Source organism: Ictalurus punctatus, chromosome 26 (genome assembly GCF_001660625.3).
Source record: "Ictalurus punctatus breed USDA103 chromosome 26, Coco_2.0, whole genome shotgun sequence".
NCBI classification, from domain to species: Eukaryota; Metazoa; Chordata; class Actinopteri; order Siluriformes; family Ictaluridae; genus Ictalurus; species Ictalurus punctatus.
In genome coordinates, this window is record NC_030441.2 from 6,245,857 (window position 1) to 6,273,413 (window position 27,557).

General features: G+C 39.4%; 1 protein-coding gene and 1 non-coding gene across 2 annotated transcripts; both read right to left on the reverse strand.

Annotated features, from left to right (window-relative positions):
- Positions 1-27,557, reverse strand: kpnb3 (karyopherin (importin) beta 3). Its single transcript, XM_017457962.3, has 26 exons — positions 27,400-27,557; positions 23,620-23,700; positions 19,105-19,297; positions 18,598-18,700; positions 18,420-18,516; positions 17,855-17,959; positions 17,463-17,585; positions 15,246-15,366; positions 14,770-14,857; positions 12,428-12,534; positions 11,780-11,904; positions 11,496-11,585; positions 10,918-11,091; positions 10,413-10,631; positions 10,140-10,223; positions 8,655-8,787; positions 6,699-6,820; positions 6,054-6,150; positions 5,739-5,911; positions 5,395-5,506; positions 5,261-5,316; positions 5,030-5,152; positions 3,422-3,641; positions 954-1,182; positions 674-815; positions 1-554 (listed from the first exon to the last, which is right to left on the reverse strand). Exons 1-26 carry the CDS (start codon positions 27,541-27,543, stop codon positions 468-470), a joined length of 3,348 nt encoding a protein of 1,115 aa, XP_017313451.2. The 5' UTR covers positions 27,544-27,557; the 3' UTR covers positions 1-467.
- Positions 17,251-17,387, reverse strand: LOC124626402 (small nucleolar RNA SNORA84). Its single transcript, XR_006981182.1, has one exon. It is a non-coding gene; the product is annotated as a small nucleolar RNA SNORA84 (small nucleolar RNA).

A 27,557-nucleotide genomic window follows, 5' to 3' on the forward strand; every position in this document is an offset into this window, starting at 1 on the left:
TCAATATCATGTGTTTTTATTTTTATATTCTGGAGTGAGTGGACAGAAGATTTGCTGTTAGCAATTACATCACATCTGCATGGGTGCAAAAATAACTGGCTTTCCCCTCTACCGGTAGACGCTACAGTCAATGGGGGATCCGTGTTTGAACTAAAGCTGCAAAAATGTAGATGAGCCAATCTCCTTAGTGTGAGACGATGGGACAACACAATTTGATAACCCGAACTATAAGTGGAACAGTTCCTACATTGGCAATATTTGAACATCTAATGTTGCCTCCAAACTCTCAATAAGATGAGCACAACGACTTCTGAGAATTGAATACTACACCCATTAAGGAGGGGGAGGGCATATCGGATCTTAGCCCTACGATCAAGTAATACTACAGTTTATTACTCAATGGGTGGGTCAGAGATTCGGGGTTGGAAAAAGTGACCTCTCTCTAAGGTGGACCATAAAGCCTTAATTTACGCTGTGTTAAGGAGATCCTGAATGGCCTTCTGGTGAGTTTCATTAAGCGTCGATACACACTGTGTCCAAAGTCCTCCAGAGACCTAAAGATTGGACATGAGAAAAACTTTCAGACACTAATACTGATGCCTCAGTCAGCGGTGATGTTCAGTCAACTCCATGTTGGCTACACGAATGGAGAAAAGGTTAACTAGTCACTCACTTGTACTTGACGAATGACATTTGCTAGTCTCTTGCTGCAGTGATCTTCAGCTTTAATAGATTCATTAGCAACCCCTTCAGCAATTATGAGGAATATCTTGGGAAGGTTTGCGTTGTCAGGTCCAAGAACAGTAGGATTGTTGCTTTAATAAAAATAAATAAATAAATAAATAAATAAATAAATAAATAAATAAATAAAGACAAAACAATGGAGAATTGATTAGGATTCATCAAAACAGTTAATACCACCCAGTATACATGACCACAATGTTGGAACTCACCTTTCAATAAGATCACACAGATAATTAAACGTGTGAACAGCCTCTTCTTTGTCTTCATTGAGCGGCAGCCATGAAATCCAGTGTGGGAGGATCTCCTCAACATTGATGCATTCGGGTCGATACCTCATGACCTTGCCAACAGCAGAGATGCAGTTTTCTGTCGCGTTAACATTTTCCTTTGCTCTGGAATCCGCAGCCTGGATCACTCCAATCAGGAGAGGAATCGCTTCTGGGGGTGTTTGGGGAAGAAATTGCCATTAAATCAGAATCTAAGTAAATTGTTTCCATTAAATCTGGGGGGGGGGGTTGCGATGAGCCCAAGCAGTTCTCCAAGTACATGTTCATGTACCTAATAGTTTATTAAAGTGATATTCAAATAAAATGTATTTTTGCCTACATCTTATAGCAGCCCTGCAAACTCACAAGAGGGTGGGGGGTGTGGCAGGGGGAGATCTGGGGGCCATCCTCCACCATAAGAAAATTGTGAAAATAAATAAATAAATAAATAAATAAATAAAAAACACATGTTGACACCTTCATTTTAACTTTTTGCCATACCACCCACCTTGGGCCAAGAGGGCATGAGACACCTTGTTGCATACCCCGCTTTGTCATTTAAAAAATAAATAAATAAATAAATTAAATAAATAAAAAACCCACACGCAACACCTGACCATTAGAACCTGTGATGGACTCCCTTCACCTCTATTTTGGCCTCAACCTTCACCCAGGACCAGCTCCATCTGCACCTCTGCCTTGACTTAAGCTGTACTACATAAAAAGAGTCTTTGTCGTTAAGCTCTATCATTCTGGAAGAGACCTGTACAGATAACAGCTGGCTTCAGAGCTCTTTTTCCCATCTCATCATAAAAGTTTGTTAAAGCTGATCACAACTGCAACTTTAAATAATCCGCCAGCGCCGGTGTTCCGGTTTAAAGCAAAGACTCCCGTGCACTTGCTCTAGACAGACAGCCAGACAACGAGAGCGGTGTATATGACGTCATACGCAAATATTTAAAAACTTGTTTCGCAACTTGGAAACATACAACTGAAGGAAAAAAAAAAAAAGCTTCACTAATTTTACATATCTAAATCGAATACATTAGCAAACAGAACCGATCATGTAAACACGCAACCACGGTCAACACGATCACTCGGTAAAGAACACCGTGGGTCTCGATTCCTTACGTTGTTCGTTTATATTTCCCCTGTGACTCCCGATAACGACAGACGTTAAAATCAGACGGAAATACGGATGCAGTGGGAGTCGATCTTTAAATTCAGCAGAAGTATTCCGATGCATTCTGAACTGACCGACGTTCGCTTACATGCCAAGCAGGCATGGTTGGGAAAAGTTTGATGGGGTTGCGTTAGGGGAAAATATGCATCACGAGGCGCCGCACCTCAGAGGTTTTATTGGGAAAAAGATGGCGACAGCTCGGGAGACTTCTGTGGTCTCACTCCAGTGTATTGGAAATTCGTCCATTTCCTATTCGTGTGAGGTTTAGGGACCATTCACATGTCGCGCCTAAAAAAAAAAAAACCACGCGTGGAAAACGCCTGTGGCTCCCATGGTGTCCGCCGTTGCCAAGAATCCACGAGCTGCGCTCTCCATGACGACGAGGAAGTTTTTAAGCATAGGATGGATTTACAGCACCGTAAATCCCTTGGAGTAACTCTGCTCCTGGATTCATTTATGGAGAAGAGAAAAAAGGAACACGCAATGTTCGGGTGCATCCCATACTTCAACCCTTAGAAGAGACCGAGAACTTCACCAACTAACCCAAATTCTGAAAAGTTGGGATTTTTATTATCTCGAAAAACGCACGACGACGTCGCTATCTACATGAACCTGCTCACGTCAGCACCAGAACTGTTGGAAGCTTCATGAAATGGGTTTCCACAGCTGAGCAGCGTGGGGGCCGTCATACAGGTGTGATGGTCGGGTGTACACATACTTTTGGCCATATAGTGTATTTCCAGGACTAAAACTTCTAATACTCTGATGAGTTTAAATACTGGTGCTGGATGCGTCCTGCTTTTTTTTCTTCTTTTAAATAGGAAAACCAAACTATGTTCCAAAGTGTGCTTTTTAAATCATGAAGCAAGTTTGCTTGGGTATTTAATTCATTCGATCGGCTGCCTAATATACGTCACCTAGCCAAACAATATTATGTTTGTTAGTAAATTGGCGCTGTTAAATATAGTACTCTATTTTAGTGGATTTCTTTTACAAATTTACTTGAAATACCAATCACTTGAAAGAATCGATTCTTGTGACAACACGTATAGAAAGGAAGGCATTTACATCTGAAACGTAATATTACGTTTCATAACTGACAAAACTGGGCATCAAACATTCCAACACAGGACCTTTTAAAAGATTAGTAGAGCCGATGTCTGAGGTCTAAACGTGACAATTCTGTGTTGTCGAAATGACATTTAATGGACTCCTGACATGAACTCACCTGTGCAGAAGGGCCTGTAGTTCTCTCCTCCAAACTGGGCCATGACTCCAATCCCATAAGCAGCAGCCTGCCGTACCTCTGGGCTAGTGTCACACAGGGCTTGCATCATGGGCCGCAAGAAGTACTCCGCATATTTGAATGAAGAAGGACTGCAGTGCTCAATCACATCATCGAAAATGCATAGACCCCACTGTCTGTCAGCCCAGGGCCTATGTGGGCACTACAAGAGAGAAATGAATTGGGGTATGGTCATTTGTGCAATACTGTGTTGACTGTAAACACTGTGTCAGCAAAATTCTGTATACAGTTGAGAGCAACAGTTCACATACACCTAAACTAAAACTATAAACGTTCAAGTTATCCCCCCCCCCCCCCCCCCCCCCACAACTCCAGAGAGTTTAAGACAATTGGGGTATTTACTTTAATTCCATAAGAGGTCGCTTCAAAATATTAGCTAAAGAGAGAAATTTATTTCACCTTGGATTAACTAGCAGATGTTTACATGCACCGTGTCGGTATTTGGTGACCTTGCCTTTTAACTGCTTGAACTTTAATCAAATGCTTGCGCGTGCCCTCCACACGTTCCTCGGTACTTTATTGGAATTTCTGCCCGTTCACAAAATTTTGTGGCGCGAGTCAGGGCTCCATGATTGCCTCTCTGATCATTTCACGCGGTTGTCTTTGAGCCATTTTGTTACAACTTTGGGAGGTATGCTTAGTATGTCCTGCCGGAAGATCCCGTTGTGACCAACTTTGAACTTTCCAACGGAGATCTTGAGGTAGTAAGAATTCTAGATAATCTTTTTCCTCATGATGCCATCTATTTTCTGAACATCACCAGTTCCTTCATTCACCCTTTTTCCTCCATAGATTGTGCTGATCGGTATGGCCAAACTTGTATCATCTGACCAGAGAACACTCCTCCAAAAAGGAGATAACCTGCAAACTTCAGTCTAACTTTTTGTGCTTTTTTCTTCTTCACTCAGTCAGTTGAACCTTTCAGGCTGTAAGACTGTTCAACCCTGGGACATCTTTTGAGATGTTTTTCCAGGCTTGTACTACAGCTTCTTTCAGCTGTATTTTTTCAAAGTCCTTTGTTGTGTTGGCAGTGTGATTTGGGTCACTGTCCTGATGGATGATGGCTGCATTTCTCTAAAATAAAATCAGCTTTTTTTTTTTTGCCACTACTGCTATAAAATCCATCAAAAACTGCTACTCCACTAAGCTAGCCTTTTGGGTCTTTTTTTTTGCCTAGCCTTGCATAGAGATCATGTAAATGTGCAAATATATTGACAAGCAGGGAGGGTCACCATCCTGTAGAACACCTTCCAGCAGAAAAATCGAGCCCCTGACCATCACAGAAATATTTCATTTATTTTAGGTGCCATCAAACTGTAAAACCAAAGCAGTCTTTAAAAACGCTGGGTACAGCTGTATATCAAATACACAGAATCTTACCCAATAAATACAGAGGACAAGATGAAAACAAGATCGTATGAATTATAACTGGCCAAGTAAGACAACTTGTATCAGATTATAATATCATTGCAATAATATCAGACAAGAATTATAGAAAGAAATAAAAAATAAAAATCAGACTGTACTTACTATAAGATTGACTATAAGCTGTAAAAGCTGCTCAAACCAAGGAAGCACTTTCTCTTTGTAACTGCAGAACACAGCATGCAAAATGTCCGACACCTTGGTAAGAATGTATACATCATTCTCATCCTGGGGGAGAAGGGAAATGCGCTATTAATTACATCAAGTTGGAATTTACCTAGCACATCTGAACGATATTTTAAAAACACGTATACTCGGGTATAAAAGCACACTTACCTCATCTTGTAACGTTTCTTCAACTTGCTCATCATAATCCTCATCTTGTCTTTTGGCTGTACAGAAAGAGACAGAATGAATTGTTTGTACTTGATGGAACACTTCATTCTTGGTAGCTTGCGATCAGAGCTCACCTTGTCGGAGCTCTTGGTTTTTAAAGTGCTCCTCCAGTTTGCTTTTCAGAATGCCTCCCATCTCCTCGAAGTGCTCACTGTTTAGACAGCCATCTCCCATTAACTCAATGCACTGGGTGAAAGAGAGACACACATAAGGAAGAGAAAGGACAAGTGGATCACACCAACAAATGTGTAAAACCCAGCTGACTTCTTGCACACACACTGATGAAGATCCCCACCCACACACAAAAAAGAAACATTTGATTTCAAATCATATATTACTGCTATAAAGCAAATTCATTAAATGTGAGAAATAGTAGGATTTTTTTTTTTTTTATAAAGACCAAAGTGAACCGTAGTACCTTAGCAAAAGAGTGCATGATCTCTGACAGCACATCTGAATCTGGCTCGGTGCCAATAGCTTTGATGAGAGCATCACACATGAAATGCCACATCTGAGTGAGGTACTCGGGACCCCTCACACGAGCACATTCCAACAACAGAGGCATGGACTCGGCAGCAGCTACTCGCACACATGGAGACTAGGTTAAGGATTATAATAACTGAAATATGTATGGGGGAAAAAAAACAAAAAAACAAACAAACACACACAGATAAAACACTATAGATGTACCTTACAAGTACACAGAATAATAATCTAGGCAAACAAAGGATATCATCATGGAAGTAGAATTTAAGCAAAGGAACCATCAGCTTGACAACTTGCTCTGTATACTCCACAAAACCTTCCTTTAGCTCCTTTGCATAGCATACCTGTAAACAGGAAGGATAAGAAGCGGATAATAAAAGTTTTTTTAAAAAAATAAATAAATAAAAATGCCCTTGGCAAAAGAGTAGGGGAGGGGAGAGTTAGCTTATTACAGCCTGTTAATTAGGACAAAAGTCATTGTTACAGAACGTATGGCAAGAATGCATGCTGATTATGTGAAGAAAACAAAGCTATATATTGTTTTGGAATTCATTTCAAATTTCCAGCTTTAATTCGAGTTTTAATGTCACAGTATTTACATGCCAATAAGGCAAACAGTGCAGCGGAATTAAAACCCCAAGAAACATAAAATGTGTCTAGTGCGTGCTATTCGTTAAACCCGGTTTAAAATGTGTTCATTCATTCACTCCCCTTGGCGTACGTGAAACAAGTAGGTTAGTGTGTCAAAATTTCAGGTAGTGAATGTTTTAACACTTAGCATTTCACATGTTAAAAAGAGTTTCCATAATGGTAAGTTGTTTTTAAAAAACTAAAAATCAAGGAGAGTGCGCACATGTACACCATGGGTTTCAATTCATAATTCAAAACATACCAGCATCTGACAAGCTGTAGCTTTTTCTTCTAATCCGGCAGTCTTGATGCCAAAGCTCTGCTGGTCTCCAAGATTCACAAACTCCCAACCATCATCTTCAGACATATTCTCCATGTCCTGGGCTGAGAAGGTAAAACATGCATTTAGAGGAAACCGGCGTGAAACAAGGTAGCATTAAACGTGCGTGATGCCATTTCTCCCTGCGAGCAGATCTTGTGTCCACAATACCCTGAAGACAGTTGGGTCCGAGATCAACAGATGCATATACAATAGATCATAATTTGTGTGTGTGTATATATTAGCACTATGAGTTTAATTTCTGTAGACTGGTTAGTCTGATTATGTGTATTGGTATTAATTGCACCAAATAACTATGCAGCATATAGTTCAATCCCCTCATTATGTATTGGTATTAATTATGGGTAATTACAGGCTGCCGTAAACTGTGAAATCATTTCAGATAAATTGTTAGGCTACATAATGATACGAATAGGTTAGAGAATGACACGTTGACTATGGCACAATAGTGTTAACACTGTTAGAAGAGCACACCAACCAAACAACAAGGTGAGACGGTTTTCAACACCAAAACTTTCCATGCCCAGATGGCTGGCTAATGAGCAAATTTAAACTCCCAAGAGCCTTTCTCTTGGAAGTATGTGCTGCGGTGGTCCTAGTTAGCTTCTAGCTGGCAAGTAACTTTCAAACAGAAACAGGAAAAAAAAATCCATCACCCCAGTTGGCTAATTCTGTTTCCTCAAAGAAGGGATCCAATAAAACATGATTAAACAAGGAATGCATTCATTACAAAAAAAAAACAAAAAAAAACAAAAAAAAAAACCCATTAAAATCAGTATAAAAAATAGAAACATCTATCGCTCATCTCAGAGCCTACAGATTATTGAGTTTGATGCTCCTGTTTATTCATATTGTGGTGACTTCTTGTCATTATAAAATACATGTATTACAATTTTACATTTGTTTTGCGTCAGTATAAACTCATGAAGCCTGCGCTGAGATTTGTCTCGTATCGTGGCTTTAGTGTACCGTCTCATGCCCGTTATTACATTGTGCACTACTGTATTACAGATTTAATTTAAAATGGATTAAATTGATGTTTGGTCAGCTATCTACACAGTAACCCATAATGACAAAGTTAAAACAAGGTTTTAGACATTTTTGCAAACTTCTATATAAAAAAAAAAAAAAAAAAAAAAAAAAAAAAAACAGACAGTGAAATCTCTCATTTAGAAGTACTCAGGCCCTTAAACCTCAAAGCTTTGCACAGCTGGATTTGGGAAGTTTCTCCCATTCTTCCTAGTAGATGATCTTAAGCTCAATAAGATTAGATGGGAAGCATCTGTAAACAGCCATCTTCAGGTCACTTTACAGATGTTCTGTGAGGTTCAAGCCTGGCCTTTTGCTGGGCCACTTAAGGACATAATACTGAAGGCACTACTGCATTGTGTTGGCTGTGTGCTTTGGGTCATCTGAGATCATGTGCACTCGAGCAGGTCTTCAATATTCTTCTCATTAGACCAGAGAATTATGTTGTAATCTCACTGTGCTCCTGGGAACATTCAAAGCTTGAGAAGTTGTTTTATACCCTTGCCCAGGATTTATAGGTGCAATTTTCTCCTATTAACGTGTCACTTTAACCTTTACCGGTAGTGTCCGACATACACCTGAAATGTAAGCAAGTGTCAATGCAGTTCGGTTCCACCACACTAACTCTGTATGCTACTACCTCTGCTACATCCACTTGAAAGAAGCCAAATTCATCTCTCCAGTATGTTTCATTGCGATATTCAAGATAAAATACTCATGCCTAGTCTTTATGTTTATTTTTAAAAAAAAGAAAGAAAAAAAGGACATAAAAAGAGATCAATTAAATAAACAGAATAAAAGTGAACAGCAAAAAAGTTGCCAAGTAAAGAGTCCAGAATTGTGACTTACTATCTAAGAGAGCTACTTCTGGCTTGATTGAAGCAGTTTTCATAAGTGGTCCCATAACCACAGGAAGGTACTGCTGGAATTCTTTGCCCAGAATCTTGCACATCCTGGCCCATGCGGAGATCATGTAGGAGATCTGCAGATGAACATGCAGCAGCAGTCAGTATGAATCAATGTGCAATAAAACTCTGGCACTGTTGCAAAACCATATTTCTATGGAAAGAATTACGAAGGTAAAGAGAAGATATTAATGGAAATTAAAGTAACAAGAACTGGGTCAATGAAGTTTGTCCCAGATAGTGCACTTGTAGCCTTGCAATCCTTTTTTGTACAGGTCTGTGAGGACGTAGGGTGTTCCAGCGGCACCATGTGGCAACCTCCGCATCAAAGCGGACACAAACATTAGCTTACAAAAGGCCCTTGTTCCGACTGCTAGCAAGCACAATCTTGACTATTCAGTATTCAGGATGTTGCACAATTTCTAGGTCACTAATGAAATTTAAGGAAATTTGAGATTTTCATGCTTTTACACAAACATGGCGTCAAGTCATGGTCAAGTGCAAAAAAAAAAAAAAAAAAAAAAAAAGGGGGGACGTACCAAATACTAGGAAATTCATGAAATATTTCTAAGATCCTACTTTTCACTCGAGTTATTGCTGGTCATAGGTGCGGAAAACCTTTGTGCTAAATTGAAAGGATTTGCAAAAAGATTTGTATAAGAACTTGGACAGTGTGAATTTTGGACATTTAGCCTCTGTACACCACAATGGATTTGAAATGAAGCAATCAAGATGTGAATGAAGTGTAGACAGCTCTAATTCAAGGGGTTTAACATAAATATTGCCTTAACAGTTTATGAATTAGTTATTTTTTTGTGTCCCACCATTTTCACATTTCTATTGTGGTGGCGTAAAGAGGCAAAATTACAAGAAAATAAATAAATAAACAAATAAATTTGTGGCACTGCCCAAATACACATACATACATACACACACGCATACACACACGCATACACACACGCATACACACACGCATACACACACGCATACACACACGCATACACACACGCATACACACACGCATACACACACGCATACACACACGCATACACACACGCATACACACACGCATACACACACGCATACACACACGCATACACACACGCATACACACACGCACTATATCACCGCTGACCCTGTGCTTTAACACCAACTTACTAACAAGCTGGAATATGCAAAGAAAATTTCACTGCACTGTAAATGCATGCGAGACAAATAAAGGCTCATCTCTTATCGGTTGTTTGCTTCCAACTTTGTAGCAACATTTTGTCGAGGGCCCACATGATCTGGTGTCTACAAACTTTTGCCCATATAGTGGGTATTATACATTACGAGCACTTGATGAAAAGCATCTTCATGTGGTCCATATGAGCATCATAATATTCAAACCGAGCTTAACTAGAATTTCCCTATTAAAAGCAACACTCACCTGTGGGTCGTCATCCTCCAGGTCATTAAAGTCCGTCTGTGTCTTGAGGAGCAGCTGCATCACCGCTGAGGCGTCATGCATAAACTAAAGTGAGAAAATAAAGAAGTCGCTTATACACACTTGCTTTAAAGGACTATGTGATCGTACACAACAGAGGCAACTTTTTCAATAACATTCCTCGGTTGCTCAGTGTTATGCTTATCTTTTGTTAAGCTTTTGAATCACTGACTGCAGCGGAAGATAGTACAAGAGATGTGTGCATCTAACACTAACCTTCTCTTTGCCCACAGCGAGACCGATTAGACTGATGCACTCGATGGTTTTGCCTCTTAGCAGACGAAGCTCCTTCTGTACAGCGTTCTCTACGATGTGTTTAAGGGAGGGCATGAAAAGATCATAGTAAGGAACAAACCTCTCCTCTGCTGTGTCAGCCACAGATGCAATGGAGGTCACCACCTGTTCCAGCACCAGCTTGGTACCTTTCTGAATGAGCTGAAGAAATCAGGAAAAAAAAAAAAATTCCTCTTCATTGAACCTTATACCTTGGAAACTCTGGATTGAATTACCTAATATAATAGTTGCCCTAATGGTAGTCAACTGGCTAGCAAATAAGGGTAATGTTAGTAGATAACTTTCCACTGGTGGTAGATAATTAATGAGGGAATGTTTGGTAATTAGGTAGCTGGCTGGGTTAGTTAATGGTGGTGACGGGGTGACGTGTTAAATACTGGAGCAAAAGCACATTGTTACAAAATGATGCCAAATTCTCTAAACAGACCTCCTGGAGCTTAGCCACCATGATGACATGGAGGTGCTGAACTAAATTATCCAGGTAGGGAATGAGAAGAGCTTTGGGGCAGTCTTCAGTGAAGTTAATTAGAGCTGCCGCAGCATGAGCCTGAACACGAGGGTTCGACTGGTCCTCCATGGTCTGGAGAAGGGCAGAGATGACCTATAACAACAAAGGGAGCATGCTCAGAATAGTGAGGGTAGAACATTTGATCTAGAAGTACATAGGAATCAAAAGTCACCCATGTTTAACAAATTGTACAATAAATATGTAAAACAATCGTACTGTTTGGTAAAGCCTCAACACTAAAAGGTATTTCGAAGCGATTTCCAACAAGGACTAAAAACAAAAAAGGTTGCAGTTTTAGATTTTCTCTCAAAGTAATTGGGGCTCTTCATGTATAATGTGTAGTATTACCAAACATCTAAACCGTAACTCGTTGTCTTGATACTATAACGGGATCAAAAGCACTCGACACATAGCGCACTCAGACACATTCCAGTTTACACATTTCAATTAGTATATAAAGTGTTCAGGTGAAACACTGTGCTCTGCGAAAACAATACCTTGTCATGGAATTTCTTTTGGAAAGTAGGAGCAAAATCTGTGGCCATCTGACCAATAGCATTACAAGCTGCATATCGAACTCTGGGATGCTGGAAATAAAAAAAAATAAATAAAAGGAAGAAACATGACCCATGGCTGTTGAAGTAGAAATGATACCGTGTAGCAATGTGACATTAAGCACATCCGTAGATGAATAATCAGACTAATGTTTGTGGATCTCGAGATTGAAGCGTCTAAAGATAACCAGGGTGTTCAGTATAACAGTAAGTTGGTCAATACTCACAGGATCTTGGCAGAACAGCAGGACAAAACTGACGATTTCATTCAAAATGGACTCCATCTGCTGATGACAGCCTTCACCGATGGCAGAGAGTGCCATAAGACCGGCATGTCTGTACCTCCAGTCCGCTGTGCCACAAACAAAACAAATATTAAGATTAGTAAAGACACCCAGCAAGGCATCACCTAAGAGATCAAAGGTTGTGAAGAATTTAAAAAAATGTGTCAAATGCTTGCTGAAAGCTGATTCTAATGGATTTATTTGAATCAGATTACCAAAACTGGTAGACTACCTCAAAGCCATGTACTGTACACATGAATATAGTGCAAATAGGCAGAAATGTTGCAGCGAAATGGCCTCAGTTCCAGTTACTCGGAGTATCGGCTCAAAATCTAATTGGGGTGGAACTTTTCTGAACCAAAATGCTAAACTCATCACTCTTGCCTGAGCCACAAGAGGGAGTACTACCACTTGAATAAGTGGTAGTACTCTTATAATATTTACTTGAAGAAGAATTCAAGTAAAAACAAGAGGGTTCCAGCATATGCTCCAGCAAGAGCCTGAACCCCTAAAAAGTCAGACAACGATTAGCAGAAGCAGCAGTATTACTTGGATCCCTAAATACTTGGAAGCATGTCTGTATGCACTTACGGTTCTGTAGCATCTGCATAATGTGTTGTTTAATCATGGGCAGCATAATTTTGCCTCCAAGGCCACAGGCAATTCTGTCTAGAGCACTCTCACCGGCCACAGCGTTACTGGGAAGAAGAAAATATTCAGTGAAGCCTAATAAAGGGTTTTTTTTAAAAACACACTTAAAAACACACCACTTTTAGTATGCAATATGAACACTGCTTTAAAACACATATTGCACAAAACAGCTTAAATTTGCCCTTCTTGAACATCCAATGAAGCTTGGATCAATTTACTCACTGCAGATATTGCAGTTTAATGAACTACAAACAGTTTTGGATCTACTTTAATCTACTTCACGTCACAGACGCACAGAGTAGAATTCTGAACAGGAACAATACTGGCGATAGATTAGTTCAGAGCTCTACACAGGTAATTAGGTGTTACACTTTTAGTCAGTCACAGTATGATAACCTGGATATTGTTAGATAGTGGACTGATAGTGATATAGGGTATCAGTACACTTAAAAAATAAATAAATAAAAACCCAACATGCCAGTGGGGAAAATTAGAGGAAGCAGTTATTACAAAATCTTTGTACAACAGCATCTATGCACATCCTGGTTAGGTATAAAAAAAAGAACAATGGAAACAAAAAGATTAATTCCCCTATTTGATGTTCTTTGTGAGAGAAGATTTCTGGACCTGTGTCTTAAGTAATGTCAGAGGACATGTGTAGTAATCATGATCAATCTGCACAGGGTAAGCATAAAATCACAGAGATGGGAATTGATTTCAGCCATGCTCAGCACAAAATCTCCTTTGGGGGTTTGGAGGACTGTTCTAGGGTTTAAAAAAATAAATAAATAAATAAAAAAATTTAATCAAAAGGGGAAACCACGTGTAAAAAAAAAACAAAAAAAAAAAACAAACTAAACAAAAAACAATGCTGTAACTGTACAGTGTAATTCCTACTAATCCCAGTCTGCACTTTGAGATCATTAATTATTTAATTTCAGCACCGATATCCTGTGGTACACAAACAAAAAAAAGAATTGTCAGATGTCCAAATATTTCTGGACGTGTCTCAATACAGTACCCTCCAGTATTGCTCGTACCCTTCACTAAATTAAGTAAAAATAATAAAAAGAGCAAACAAATAATACGCAAGTAATATTTTGAGCTCAAATACACAGGTGATATCGTTTACGTTCACTGAATTATTTTAACACATAATAAAACACAATGTTTTATTTAAGCAGTACATTTTTCTTTCCACACGACACTTATTGCATCACAACTGGCATCCCTACAAATATTTTTTTCTAGGCCTGCGAATAACAGCACGAAGTCTCTTTCTTTAAATGTCAAACGAATTTGGGAGACACTTGTAGGAGTCTTAGGCCTGCGCCACGCCAAACATTTTAAGTGCCTTCATTAGGTTTGTGAATGTGGGCTTCAATCTTCAAGTCGCAAGACAGGTTTGACAAAAAGCAAGCTTACGTGTCAGGATGTTTCCAACCACAAGGTGCCAAGACTTAAGACCCACTCTATACAGCCTGCAGAGTTGCCAAGTCTGCTTATAATAAGCAACTTTGGCCTTTTTTTTTTTTTTTGAAAAATATGGTTTCTTGTTAGGAAAATCTGACATCACTATTTTCCACCAATTCATTGACTGACTGCTCACAGCCTCACAATAATACTAGGTCATATACGGTAATTCGTCGTCCCACAAATCCCCACGTGGACCTATCCCCACATCCCTCCTCACCTCATTGGTGAAAAATCATGTAGATAGATGGTCGTTAGTACGGTGGACATAGATAGACATGTGCACATTTCCAAGTATGGCAAAAAGTACAACAAAGACTGGGAAAAAGATAAACAACTTAAGGTTGATGGTGCAGGGGAGGAGTGAGACATAATAAGCAAACAAAGATTTTTGAAATGCATCTTTTTCATAATGTATTAATCTATTATTATTATAGTGGATCAGATTAACATGATGCTGAGGCCACAATAGGCTATAATTATATCGGGGTTTGTTTTTGAAGCGGAGGTTGCTTATTTGTCTCGCGGGAGCTGGCAACACTGACAGCTTGCTGCCACTTCAGCGGCAGACGCATAAGCTGCCCAAATACCCACAAATCTCTCAGCTAGTCTGCACACTTTCCACTGCACACATTCTGAGCTTCAAACGTGTGGTTTACATATTCTTCTTTCGGAAGACAAAACATTTCCGAGCTATGCATATCTATTCTATTCGCAGTGCCTGAAAAAGACTGCCACACTTACTTTAACCTGGAAGGACATTCCCAGTTTCTTTTCACACTTCTTTATCGAACGGAAATTCTTTTTACCTGTCGAAATCATCATCTTCTAATTCATCTGCCATTGCCCACTCCTCATCCTCCTCCAAGTCCACCATCATAGACAACATCTGCGGCACTGGGGAACACAGTTTTTAATCCTTTACCAATTAGAAATGCATTACTTGCATAATCCATTTCAATTATTATTTTTTTTGTATTGACCTCTGTGGAACTACGAATGCGTCACTCATTTCTCACACACTCGAGAGCTTCCAAATTAAATTGTGTATATACACATGGGTATATATGCATGCACAATCAATACGTCAATACAAAGATAGGAAATCTGAAATAATCTTTGTCCACATAAAACTACTAGACCTGCACAATTTTAAAAAAGTGTATTGTGAGAGCCAGGCCAATTTCTGTAGAGATTTAATAAAGCTCACAAATTGATGTCACGATCATAAGTTGTTTTTTTTTTTTAATCCTTCATATTAATATTACAGTATTTTGTCCATTACCACTCTGAGCCACAATGGCGGTGTGTTTCCTCAACATGGCAGCAGCCGTTTCAGAGAGTGTTACAATAACTTCAAGGGCCAGCTGCCTCTGCATGTTCGTTAAACTTGTATCCGCGCACAGCTAGAGCACAGGGAAAAAATAAAATAAAAAGATTAAAACCATCATCTACTCAAATCATTAAACATAGCAAGAATTTCCATTTAACTTGGCAACCAAATGCAGGGTGTCTGCAGGTTATGTATATGTATATAAATATAGATGAACATCATCTGCATACGCTTTTTGAGAAAAAATTTGAAGGGAATCTCTGAGACAGAAAAGAATGGCGCTTTGTGACCTTTTCCCTTTAAAGTAAGAAGGACAAACACAAAGGAAGAAAGTGTTTCCACATTTAAAAGAAATATGTAGCCCATGTCATGAAATACTGTCATGTCCTTGGATGTATTTTGGCTGCGTGTTCATCTCTCCCTGCCCCTCCATCTCTCTACTAGCTGGTTTGGATATCCCACAGGAGAACGTGATCCGAAATGGGGATTGACTGATTCTGAATGATCTAATCACATTTGAAGAATAAAAATCAGACTGCTGGCAACAATGGCTACACATTTGAGTCCAGATTTCTAATGATCATTACCATGTAATGATTTCTGAATTGCTAGATTTGACACTTTGTTGTAGGCCTTTTATTCCCCCCCCCTCTTTCAGCCAAGAAAGTGCCTTGTTTCCATGGAAACTCTAATAAATATAGCTAACCGACGTTCCAAAATTAACCAGATGTTCACGTAATATACTGCAATATGATGTGACTCGGCCAGTTTTAATATCCAAACCGAATTAATATTATGACGTCTAGGTAGCGAGCTCATTTTTCTTCATCTTACCTTCAAGGGGTTTCAGTTTGCTAATGTTGCCCCTCAATAAGAGCTTCAGGTGTGGCTCAAGACGTGTGCAACCACACACTTAATTATCATTAAATAACTCCTATAAAAAAACATTTAGCATAAGCACAAATACTGCACGGCATATCAAAGTCACATGAGCTTGTCATAATGACTGAATACTACTCCCAAAAATTATTTATGGACCGTAACTTTATTTAAAAAATAAATTAAATTAAAAAGTCATTTTAGCTTGTTTTCCCACTCACTTACATGGGAATGGGTGGGGTTCCAAACTGTACTGCAGCCAACCACAGTGGGGCAGGAGATGAAATGAGGTGAATGAAAACAGTTAATTTAAAATGTAGTCGCTTCACAAACCTCCTGCATAAATGTAGTGCAGGTATATACACAGGGGTTTACGGTAACTGGGTGCTTTGCTGCTTGAATGATGGTTACTGTGAAATCCTGTATATACACCGCCTCCAGTTTTTACTGTGATGTGGACAGCAAGCAACAATTTTAATCACTTGCTAATCGTGAATGATTAGATTTTACACTTCACTGTTGGGCTTTTAACTAAAATGTGATCTATACACTAAAGAAAATAAAAACCACTGACGGTATGCCTGACCTGCCTAACATCAGACATGCATGTCAGGTCAGCGAAACATTTTTTACGATATCCATTTTTGAAGGGTCTCTCATGGTTTCATCCTCCTGCCAGCACCACAGCTATTCAAATATATCATTTTAAAATGTATTGAAAGAAGGAAGGAATCCACCACAGAAGACCGATAAGAAACATTTCCATATTTTTGCGTAATACGCCTTCGACGCTCATGTTAAGTTTCTGTAAGCAGTACAGAATCAGACTTTGTCATCAATGTGCCATTTCTAAGTATAAATACGTGAACGTTTCTATTAGTGTAGATCCAAGCACATAAACTGTGATTTATACTGCTACACGGCCTACCAAGAGTTCTAATCCCCCTAAAGCAACAAGAAATACAGAGGTATTGCGCAACAGCAAATTAATGGTCTTTCACATCATTTTGATAGGATATACAATCACAAGCTTAATGCAAAACAATAAGATCAGAAGTATAGTTCAATAGTGAGCATTGAATGTTTCTCCAGCCGGGCTTTGGAAGTCACAGAGGTAGGCAACCCCCAAGCATTAAACTGAAGCAGTTACTATTTGCCTGTGAAATACAACCTTGATGAACAGCACAGATGAGCAGCTTCAAGGAACCACCAGGCACAAACAATTCCACCTAGAGGATTTCTTTGTATGGCTACGAGAAATTCACTTTTCAATGTATTCAACGTGTATACCTTGAGACAGAGTTGTAAAGTGGCCTCCAAGTTTGGTCTCAGGTATTTAGGGGCAGTGTCAGCGATTTCCACAAGTGACTTCAGCACGGAATCATCACCTTGGTAACAGGATTCATTGACTGCCTGGATTACAGTAGGGAATAATTAAAGACATTTTGCTATCTGCCAAAAACTTCATCAGGTTTAAATAAAATGTAAATCATACTGAACAAAACTCTGGAAAAATGGTAAGGGGTGCCTCAAATTATACATCTTGCAAAGAACAAATGGTATTTAGACCAGTAATACCAGATACTGGTTCCAAGACAGAACGTTTACCCAGAAAAAGTGGCCATAAAAGGCACTAACATTAACCTGCTTGAACTAATCTGAGGCACGTAGTTATTGCTTACCTGTAGGACGCCAGGCAGGAGATCCGAGAAATGTTTAAGTATTGCCATATTGCTCTCGTTGGAGAGAATAAAGGAGGCAGTTGCACGTGCTGCGAGTGTATGTATCTAAAAGGTGGATTGAAAGAGTGAAAGAGGTTAGTACTTATAGTAATTATGAAGAATAACAAACAAAAAGAAGATCTTTCTCCCACATCAGTCCACAGTGTTGAGCAAGGACGTGTTGACTTGCCAGTTTGAGCCATGGGCTAACGATGAAAATAATGAGCTATAAATAAACTATGAAGATATTTTACACTCATTACATTCAAACCCGACAACAACCAGCAAAACAAGACACAAAGGAGACAAGCACAAGGAACCTCTGCAGGATTAACAGCAGCACCACCAGTACGAAACAGTGCAGAACGAGACATACAATAAAGACGAACGGACACTGATCAATCAACTCAGGCCAGACACGTTAGACCAGGGGCATCCAATCTTATCCGCAAAGGGCCGGTGTGGGTGCAGGTTTTCATTCCAACGTTTCCATGAAAACTTTTCATGGTTAAATTGAGTTGCTCACCTGTGGGTTCTCCTGATCTTGCATGCACTGCACCAACATGCGCTTTATGACTTCCATATAATGCTGCTGCTGGTTGCCAAATATACCTGGGAAATTCCTGTGCGTAAAAGTTGTGGACAGTCAAAAACACTTAATAAAAGCTTTAATTCTTCCCAAATGGTGAAAACAGACAGCTCACCAGAAAATGTGTAGCGCAGCCTCTCGAAGACAAACATTCTGAGAGTTCACAGAGTCAAACAGAAACTTGAGAATTTCTGGCCACTGGTTGTTTCCATCATCATCTTAAAGAATAATACAGACACGGACTAAAGTCAGCATGTGAATAGATAGGGGTGTCTCGTCCTTTTCCACTGCACGGTACAGCTCGACTCGTATAACTTTACTTCGCTTGCTTTTCCACTGCAGTTTAGTGCCGCCTCAACAGGGGTGCCATCTTCCACTCGGCTTCACGCAGGAATAATGTATTATCGAAGCCCTGTACAGATACACGGTCAGGCCACATTCCAAACGCCTTTCCTGTTCACTGACCCCATTAAGGATGTCAAAAGTACCAGGTACGATCCACAGTGGAAAGCCCCCCAAAGAGCAAACAGAGTCAAGTCGAGTAGAGCGGTACCGTGCGGTGGAAAAGCGCCACAAGAGCATCAGTAAATTCAGAGATAACCGTGAATGTGGTTCAACTAACCGAGAAGATTGCGGGCCAGCTCAGCAGCTACATCACAAATCTTCTTACGGATACTAGAGGGTCCATCTAACTGGATGCTGGCAAGCAGTTCTGTTTTAATGGCAGTCTGAACGTCTATCGTCAGGCTTGGGTAGACTTCTTCAAAAGATGAGGACAACAATCGCCGTAGCAGGACAGCTGCCATCTGCCTAACCTGTATGGAAAGCATGGAAAGGAAGGAACGACATTTAGCCTTAAAACACCTGCTAGGTTCTTACAAATCTCTAATTCGTTGGGATTATGCCCCTCTAAAAAGATGTTTTCTACAAACAAGTGACACTGAAGCCTACACAAAAGAGATGAAAACAGAACCAAATTATGCAATACATTCAGAATCAGCCTACCTACAGTAATACAAACCTTTGTAAATGATGTATGTAAACAAAAAAAATTCGTAGGACCATGGTTCCGGGAAATTTTAAGCTGCAAGCAGCATTTTCAGGGGCAAAGCACCCAGACTCCGTGAGTCGCACAATCACAGACACGCTTAGGCGAGTCGTGATAACTATACAGTGAGGGAAAAAAGTATTTGATCCCCTGCTGATTTTGTACGTTTGCCCACTGACAAAGAAATGATCAGTCTATAATTTTAATGATAGTTGTATTTGAACAGTGAGAGACAGAATAACAACAAAAAAATCCAGAAAAACACGTCAAAAATTTTATAAATTAATTTGCATTTTAATGATGGAAAAAAGTATTTGACCCCCTCTCAATCAGAAAGATTTCTGGCTCCCAGGTGTCTTTTATACAGGTAATGAGCTGAGATTAGGAGCACACTCTTAAAGGGAGTGCTCCTAATATCAGTTTGTTACCTGTATAAAAGACACCTGTCCACAGAAACAATCAATCAATCAGATTCCAAACTCTCCACCATGGCCAAGACCAAAGAGCTCTCCAAGGATGTCAGGACAAGACTGTAGACCTACACAAGTCTGGAATGGGCTACAAGACCATTGCCAAGCAGCTTGGTGAGAAGGTGACAACAGTTGGTGCGATTATTCGCAAATGGAAGAAGCACAAAAGAACTGTCAATCTCCCTCGGCCTGGGGCTCCATGCAAGATCTCACCTTGTGGAGTTGCATTGATCATGAGAACAGTGAGGAATCAGCCCAGAACTACACGGGAGGATCTTGTCAATGATCTCAAGGCAGCTGGGACCATAGTCACCAAGAAAACAATTGGTAACACACTACGCCGTGAAGGACTGAAATCCTGCAGCGCGCGCAAGGTCCGCTGCTCAAGAAAGCACATATACATGCCCGTCTGAAGTTTGCCAATGAACATCTGAATGATTCAGAGGACAACTGGGGGAAAGTGTTGTGGTCAGATGAAACCAAAATGGAGCTCTTTGGCATCAACTCAACTCGCCGTGTTTGGAGGAGGAGGAATGCTGCCTATGACCCCTGGAACACCATCCTCACCGTCAAACATGGAGGTGGAAACATTATGCTTTGGGGGTGTTTTTCTGCTAAGGGGACAGGACAACTTCACCGCATCAAAGGGACGATGGACGGGGCCATGTACCGTCAAATCTTGGGTGAAAACCTCCTTCCCTCAGACAGGGCATTGAAAATGGGTCGTGGAGGGGTATTCCAGCATGACAATGACCCAAAACACACGGCCAAGGCAACAAAGGAGTGGCTCAAGAAGAAGCACATTAAGGTCCTGGAGTGACCTAGGCAGTGTCCAGACCTAAATCCCATAGAAAATCTGTGGAGAGAGCTGAAGGTTCGAGTTGCCAAACATCAGCCTCAAAACCTTAATGACTTGGAGAAGATCTGCAAAGAGGAGTGGGACAAAATCCCTCCTGAGATGTGTGCAAACCTGGTGGCCAACTACAAGAAACGTCTGACCTCTGTGATTGCCAACAAGGGTTTTTAAACCAAGTACTAAGTCATGTTTTGCAGAGGGGTCAAATACTTATTTCCCTCATTAAAATGCAAATCAATTTATAACATTTTTGACATGCATTTTTCTGGATTTTTTTGTTGTTATTCTGTCTCTCACTGTTCAAATAAATATACCATTAAAATTATAGACTGATCATTTCTTTGTCAGTGGGCAAACGTACAAAATCAGCAGGGGATCAAATACTTTTTTCCCCTCACTGTATATTGTCCTGGAAATAATCGTGATAAATAATACTGTCATTTTAAGACCATTTTATTCCACTGATAATGACAACGTAATAAAGTTTTTGTCTTCTGACAAAAATATCCTTTAAATTTAGTCAATGTCATATTTATTCTTTTTAGGTAATCTTACCCTGACTAAAATGGCACTGAATATTGGTCAACGGAATTTGAGTTGATGAGAATGCAAACATGAAACCAAACCTTCACACGTTTTTTATATATTAACATAAACATGCATCAACAAAAACATGTGAACACTGCCTTTATGAAAACCTGATCTCCTGAAATAATACTGCAATGAGTACGCTAGTGTAATACGATATCGTGAATTGTTTATGCTGTAGTTATTCACTGTAAATATCTGACTGATCTCGTGTGTATAGGATGTTTGAGTGAGTTAATTATGCCGCTAGTAAAGCACTTCAGTTCACCGGTGTTCAATCACTGGCCAGCTTCCGCTCACGCAATCCCCGACATAGACCATGACTGGATTATTTGAATATTCAAAAGGTCGGATTTTAAGTTGACAGCATTAGAGTAGAGAGATTACAGAAGAGGCATGAATGGCTAAAATGGTGGTGTCAGGAACCTCGCCCTCGAGCGAAGTGCAGCATGCAGAGGTCCTCAACGGGCAGCGTGTTTAGCTAGTTCATCAGGGTTCATACAGATGCTTCAGAAAGAAACTCCAGGACTTTCAAGTAGTACTATTTCAAGGTTTCAAGGACTATACAATAAAGGTCATTCAAACATTCTCCATTTCTTTTTAAATTCCAAAAAATTTGAAAATAAATATTATATTTATGCTGGACTAAATCTGCATTTCCCAAGCATTCACCATGACATCAGCACACCCCAGGTGAGTGACAGGAACACAGTTCCAACAAATTTCAATGGAGAAGGGGAATTATTTATTTTATTTATATATATATATATATATAAAAAAAAAAATATATATATATTTATATATATATATATATATATATATATATATATATATATATATATATATATATATATATAAATAAATATATATATATATATATATAAAAATATATATATATATATATATAAAAATATATATATATATATATATATATATATATATATATATATATTTATATATATATATATATAAATATACATATATATAAAAATATACATTTATATATAAATATATATATATATATATATATATATATATATATATATTTATATATTTATATATATATATACATATATATTTATATTTATATATATATATATATATATATATATATTTATATATATATATATATATATATATATTTATATTTATATTTATATATATATATATTTATATATATATATATATATATATATATATATATATATATATATATATATATATATATATATATATACACATACATATACACACACACCCTAAGTGTCACTGGATGTCATGCGCTAATTAGCAGAAAACCCTACATCTACTTAAGATTCAAGATGTTGTTACACTGTACAATGAAATTCTTGTGTCTTTCATACTACGCTACCTACCTAATGGTTTTTAAACTGATCGTAATCATAGTCGCTGAACTAATGAACCAGTATGAGGATGCATGTATCGATCGAGACTCCAAAGCACTTCTATAAGTCACTCTGGATAAGCACGTCTACCAAATGCCATAAAAGTAAATTATTCTATAATTATGTCATTTATTTTATCGGCCAGCGCCATTTTGCTACATTAAAAAGTCATCGAGCACACGACATAATCAGACAACAATCAGCAAATAAATCTCCTTATATGAGCTTGAAACGGATTCTAAAATGCAAGCAGTAAATTGTACAGGCTAACTACAACATATACGGACAGTATATTAGAGTATAATGCACTGTGGTCCAGTACATTTATTTATTTTTTTAAACTTTCCTCTCTTTATGATTATATGATTGTTGGTGCAAAAGCTGCACACAATGCCACAGAGATAGAGGACGCTACGCGTACAGTTTGACTCCGCTGACCTGAGCTTCAGATATTACATGAGAAAACGATATCATGGGGCTAAGTACGAAAACCTGAGTGAACTGTTACTTTGATATTTGGCTAGTTGCTTTCGGCAGATTTGTCAACTCTGCTACTGAAGAAATGCGATCACTGGTCACAGGTCACAGAAATCCCATTGGAGAAACACGGTGTGTGAGACCGTGACACCTGTCTTGGCTGTCCACTTGTGTACGGATCACCAAAGAGGTCGGCACCGAGTCTAAATACAGCCTGGATGTAATTAAGGGTTTCGTTACTTTTAAGTGCTGCAAATTACTCACGATTACACAAAAGTCAAATTTTACATACCTCCTCAGCAGCAGATGCATCACGAATGGCCTGCAGCAAGAAACTTATCTTTGTTGATCCAGGGATGGTGTCATATGTTTCCTACGGTTAAAAAAAAGACAAAGCAGAAGAATGACATTTTAAATTGGAAAACTGCAAGAAATGCCATGATATAAAGCTACAAACTGAATTTTTTTTAAAAAATGCAGCAAACACACATTGTAATAAGGCCTAGCACTAATTTACAGCAAGAAACATGAAAACATTCCACAACATGTCCTTGGATAATACACCCACATATAAAACCCTCTGATCTAAACAGAACGGTCTTCCCTGACGTAGTAAGCTTATACCTCCATCCACTGGTACAGCTATCTGTGGCCTGGAGTCAAGCGAGGAAAATTGGGTGGGGGCAGGAGTGATGGCATAGTCTCTCTCTATCCCAGGTCAAATCACAGACATTAGTCTATTGTGCACATCCGTGAGCACATGCATGCAGAAGTGCAGCGATAGCACTTTCCTCAAACAGTGTTACAATGCCTGGTTCAATGCCCAGTCACAGCACATGAGCAGCAGTTTGAGAAGACATGTCAGTAGTTGCAGTCAATAGTTAAACTGATATGGACCCAGCCAGATAATGTCCCGTCCCACGTATGGAAATGTTTTGAAAAGAGGTCCCAATAATGGACATAATTCACTGTCAATTTGACGTACACTATTAGCTTACATTTTAAACTTCTAGACATGATTACATTTAAAGATTTATAAAGTAATTTTATAAGTGACCAAAAGTAATCTGGATTAACAGTCAAATTAAATCGTTGTTTTTAATACTTGGTTGTAAAAGTCTGGAACCCACAGACGTCAACAGAGGCGTTTCTTCCATATGACTTCTTATATTACAATAGAAATCAGTGCTAGAGAAATGGTCCTCAATCAGATGGTAGGACAATTTTATTTGAATCTGCCGTCTCCTGTATCACAGGAGCAGGGGATAAAAACTGTAGATGTTGGCACCACTATAACTGCTATTTAGTATAAAAGAAAGGAAGTTGGCAGATGTATGCAGTGGTGGCTTGATGGTTAAGGCTCTGGGTTACTGATTGGAAGGTTGGGGGTTCAAGCCCCAGCGTTGCCAAGCTGCCACTGTTGGGCCTTTGAGCAAGGCCCAACAGGCCTAACTCTCTCTAACAAGGCCCAAGGCCTAACTCTCTCTGCTCCAGGGGCGCTGTATCATGGCTGACCCTGCACTCTGACCCCAACCTCCTAAAATGCCAGGATATGCGAAGAAAGGAATTTCACTGTGAATATGTATACGTGATCAATAAAGACTCATTATCATTATGTATGCAATGTACGTCGTGTACTAGTGCCGTGTCTCAGAGTCATTCGCTCATTTTGGGTTGACCGGGCATGCGCTCGGTCAACCCAACATCCCCATAGGTTCTGTACAGGAGACAGAAACTGTTAGTTTAGCTCTCGAGTATTCAGGTCCGAGTCGTTCGTTCATCCCGTGACCGCCCCACTGCATTCAGTCCACGGAGATGTGACGTGATGAACGAATGACTCGAACCCGAAGACTCGAGAGGTGAACAAATCGTTTCTGTTTCCGGGGAACAGATGTGACAAACGACTCGGATCAGGAGGTGAGGTGAACTAACAGACTGCAAAGCCTGAAGACCCAGCTAAGCTATTAATCATTTCTGTTTCTCATAATTTGGCCGTGGCTGTATTTATTCCAAATGTGATCAATGTTTTGCACAAGTACTAGATGTGTTGGGGAATTTAACGTGTAACATTTTAATTACATTCTGCTGAACTGAACGAAATGACACGGAAAAAGATTTGTTCATTTTGCTGAACGAGATTCAAAGATCTGAGTGAGTAAACTGATCTGAACTTCCCATCACTATCGGGTACACGGTCGTGATCTACGCCCATCTAAAAATAAAAATGCCCAAGTGTTGTAGCTTTATTGATGCACATCTGTATAGGAGCAGATTGTTATCAGCACCCCTCTACCACATCTATAAATGGAAAGGGGCCTCCACTGACCAGGTGTTCCTCAAAAACGGACGAATTTCTTATTCTGAAATAAATAAACAAACAAACAAAAACACACTACAATAAAAAAAAAAAAATTAACTTAAGCCGGGTGCACTTTTTAATAGTCCTTTGCGACTGTTGCTTGTCAGACTGTAGGAACTTGATCTCCGCTGTAAGCCATGACACAATGTAGGATTTCAGCTGTCATTAATGTCATTAACTAGATGACAGTTAAGCCGCGAAAAACAGACTCGTACGGAGTAGGAGAAGCCAGACTACATAGAGGACTGTGCCTCAAATCTTCTGACACTGACAAAATTTAATCCGAGGAAAAATTTGCTCACAACAGCCGTTAATCGTCTGTCGGGGAACACGTCAAACTAGCGATCAAAGATTACAGGAATCTTTTAGGATTCCCAAAATTTGTCTGAGACGACCAAATCGTGGCCAAAATCGTCCCGTGTGAACCAGACTTTACTTTAATACAACCCATACTGCCAAAAAAAAAAATTTTTTTTAAGTTTATTTGTTGAGCATCAAACCGAGTTCAACATTCATTCATGTTCAGTCACTGCGCTGAGAGCCACATTTACATGCCTTTCAGTGGAGAACTCTCAGTAGAGGAACCCAGTCACCTCACCTAGAACACTTATTTATTAATATCACAAACAGCTTGAGCTTAACGCCTGTACCATCACCAACAAGAAAAGACGAGTAAACAATTGAACAGTTTTATTAATAAATAAAACAAATCTACTGAACTGGTCTGTTGTATGTAATCCTTTAATAAAGTGATGTCCTGCTAAACAGCCAGTGTTCAAGCCCGAGTTGAGCTCACTTGGGAAAAGTTAGTTTCCAACGACTTTTGATAAGAACTGAAATATGAGACACTATATAAACAAAAAGAAACACTAATTAGTCCATCATTAGGATATTTAACCAGGTTGAAATGGAAGTGTACTGTAAGCGGGGTGTGTGTATCATGGCCTGAATCAGCGTGACGCTATATTGGCAACGCGGCTAGCCGTTAGCATTGCTCTCCATTTCACATGACATACAGGACCAAGGCCTGCTCTCTCTCTCTCTCTCTCTCTCTCTCTCTCTCTCTCTCACACACACACACACACACACACACACACAGGATAACAGTTACTCATGGACTCTGGAAATTTGAGGCAACTCGCTGTACGTGTTTCAAAGTCAGAATTGTGTCCAACTACACCAGCAGAGAAAAGTGCAGTGTGCTAACGAGCTAGTGAGCTAGCCACCAAGTGCTAACTGATTACACGCGATTATTCCCATGTTAGCTAATCACTTCCGGTCTACCTAGCGTTATTAACACTTCATAATAACACATTAAAGTACATTTGCAGGGACTTCTTATTGAACAATTGAGTGTGGTTTGAATGCTTCACAGATTTAAAACCTACAATACTGAGAAATAACTTTAGTGGAAACAATCATTACGCTAGTGTTACAGGATAATACAGGAACCGGAGATTTGAGGTGAAGTTCTCAAACTGCCATCCAAACAACAAGATCATACTTAGTTAGTGGGGTTCGGTGTTTAGCTAGCTAGCTAGCTGAAGTGGGGGTGAATGATCCGGGTTAGCTTAGCGGACTACCCGAAACTTGCCCCGTCACACGTGGACTGAGCTGCACTGAGGAATGAAGCTCGAAGCAAGCTGGATAGACTAACTAACCGTTCATGTGATCACTCAAAACACACATTGCTTTACAAAGCGCTGTTCATACCTCCGATTGCTTCCTGACATTATTATCAGGGCTCATCAGGTTCCCCAGTAAGAGGTAAAATTGCTGCTGCTCCGCCATTGCAGTAGGATCCAGAAAGAAACCAGCTGATAAGGGAGGAGCCAAAATAAACCCGGCTTCTGTCATGTTTTGCCGCCTTA

Excerpts from the sequence above, each read along its gene's own strand:
- kpnb3 (XM_017457962.3), bottom strand. The coding sequence starts at position 27,543 with ATGACAGAAGCCGGGTTTATTTTGGCTCCTCCCTTATCAGCTGGTTTC. Across the intron at positions 10,224-10,412 it reads TCGCTGTGGGCAAAGAGAAG|TTTATGCATGACGCCTCAGC; the intron begins GTTAGTGTTAGA and ends TTCTCACTTTAG. Across the intron at positions 6,151-6,698 it reads CTACAGCTTGTCAGATGCTG|GTATGCTATGCAAAGGAGCT; the intron begins GTATGTTTTGAA and ends TCCTGTTTACAG.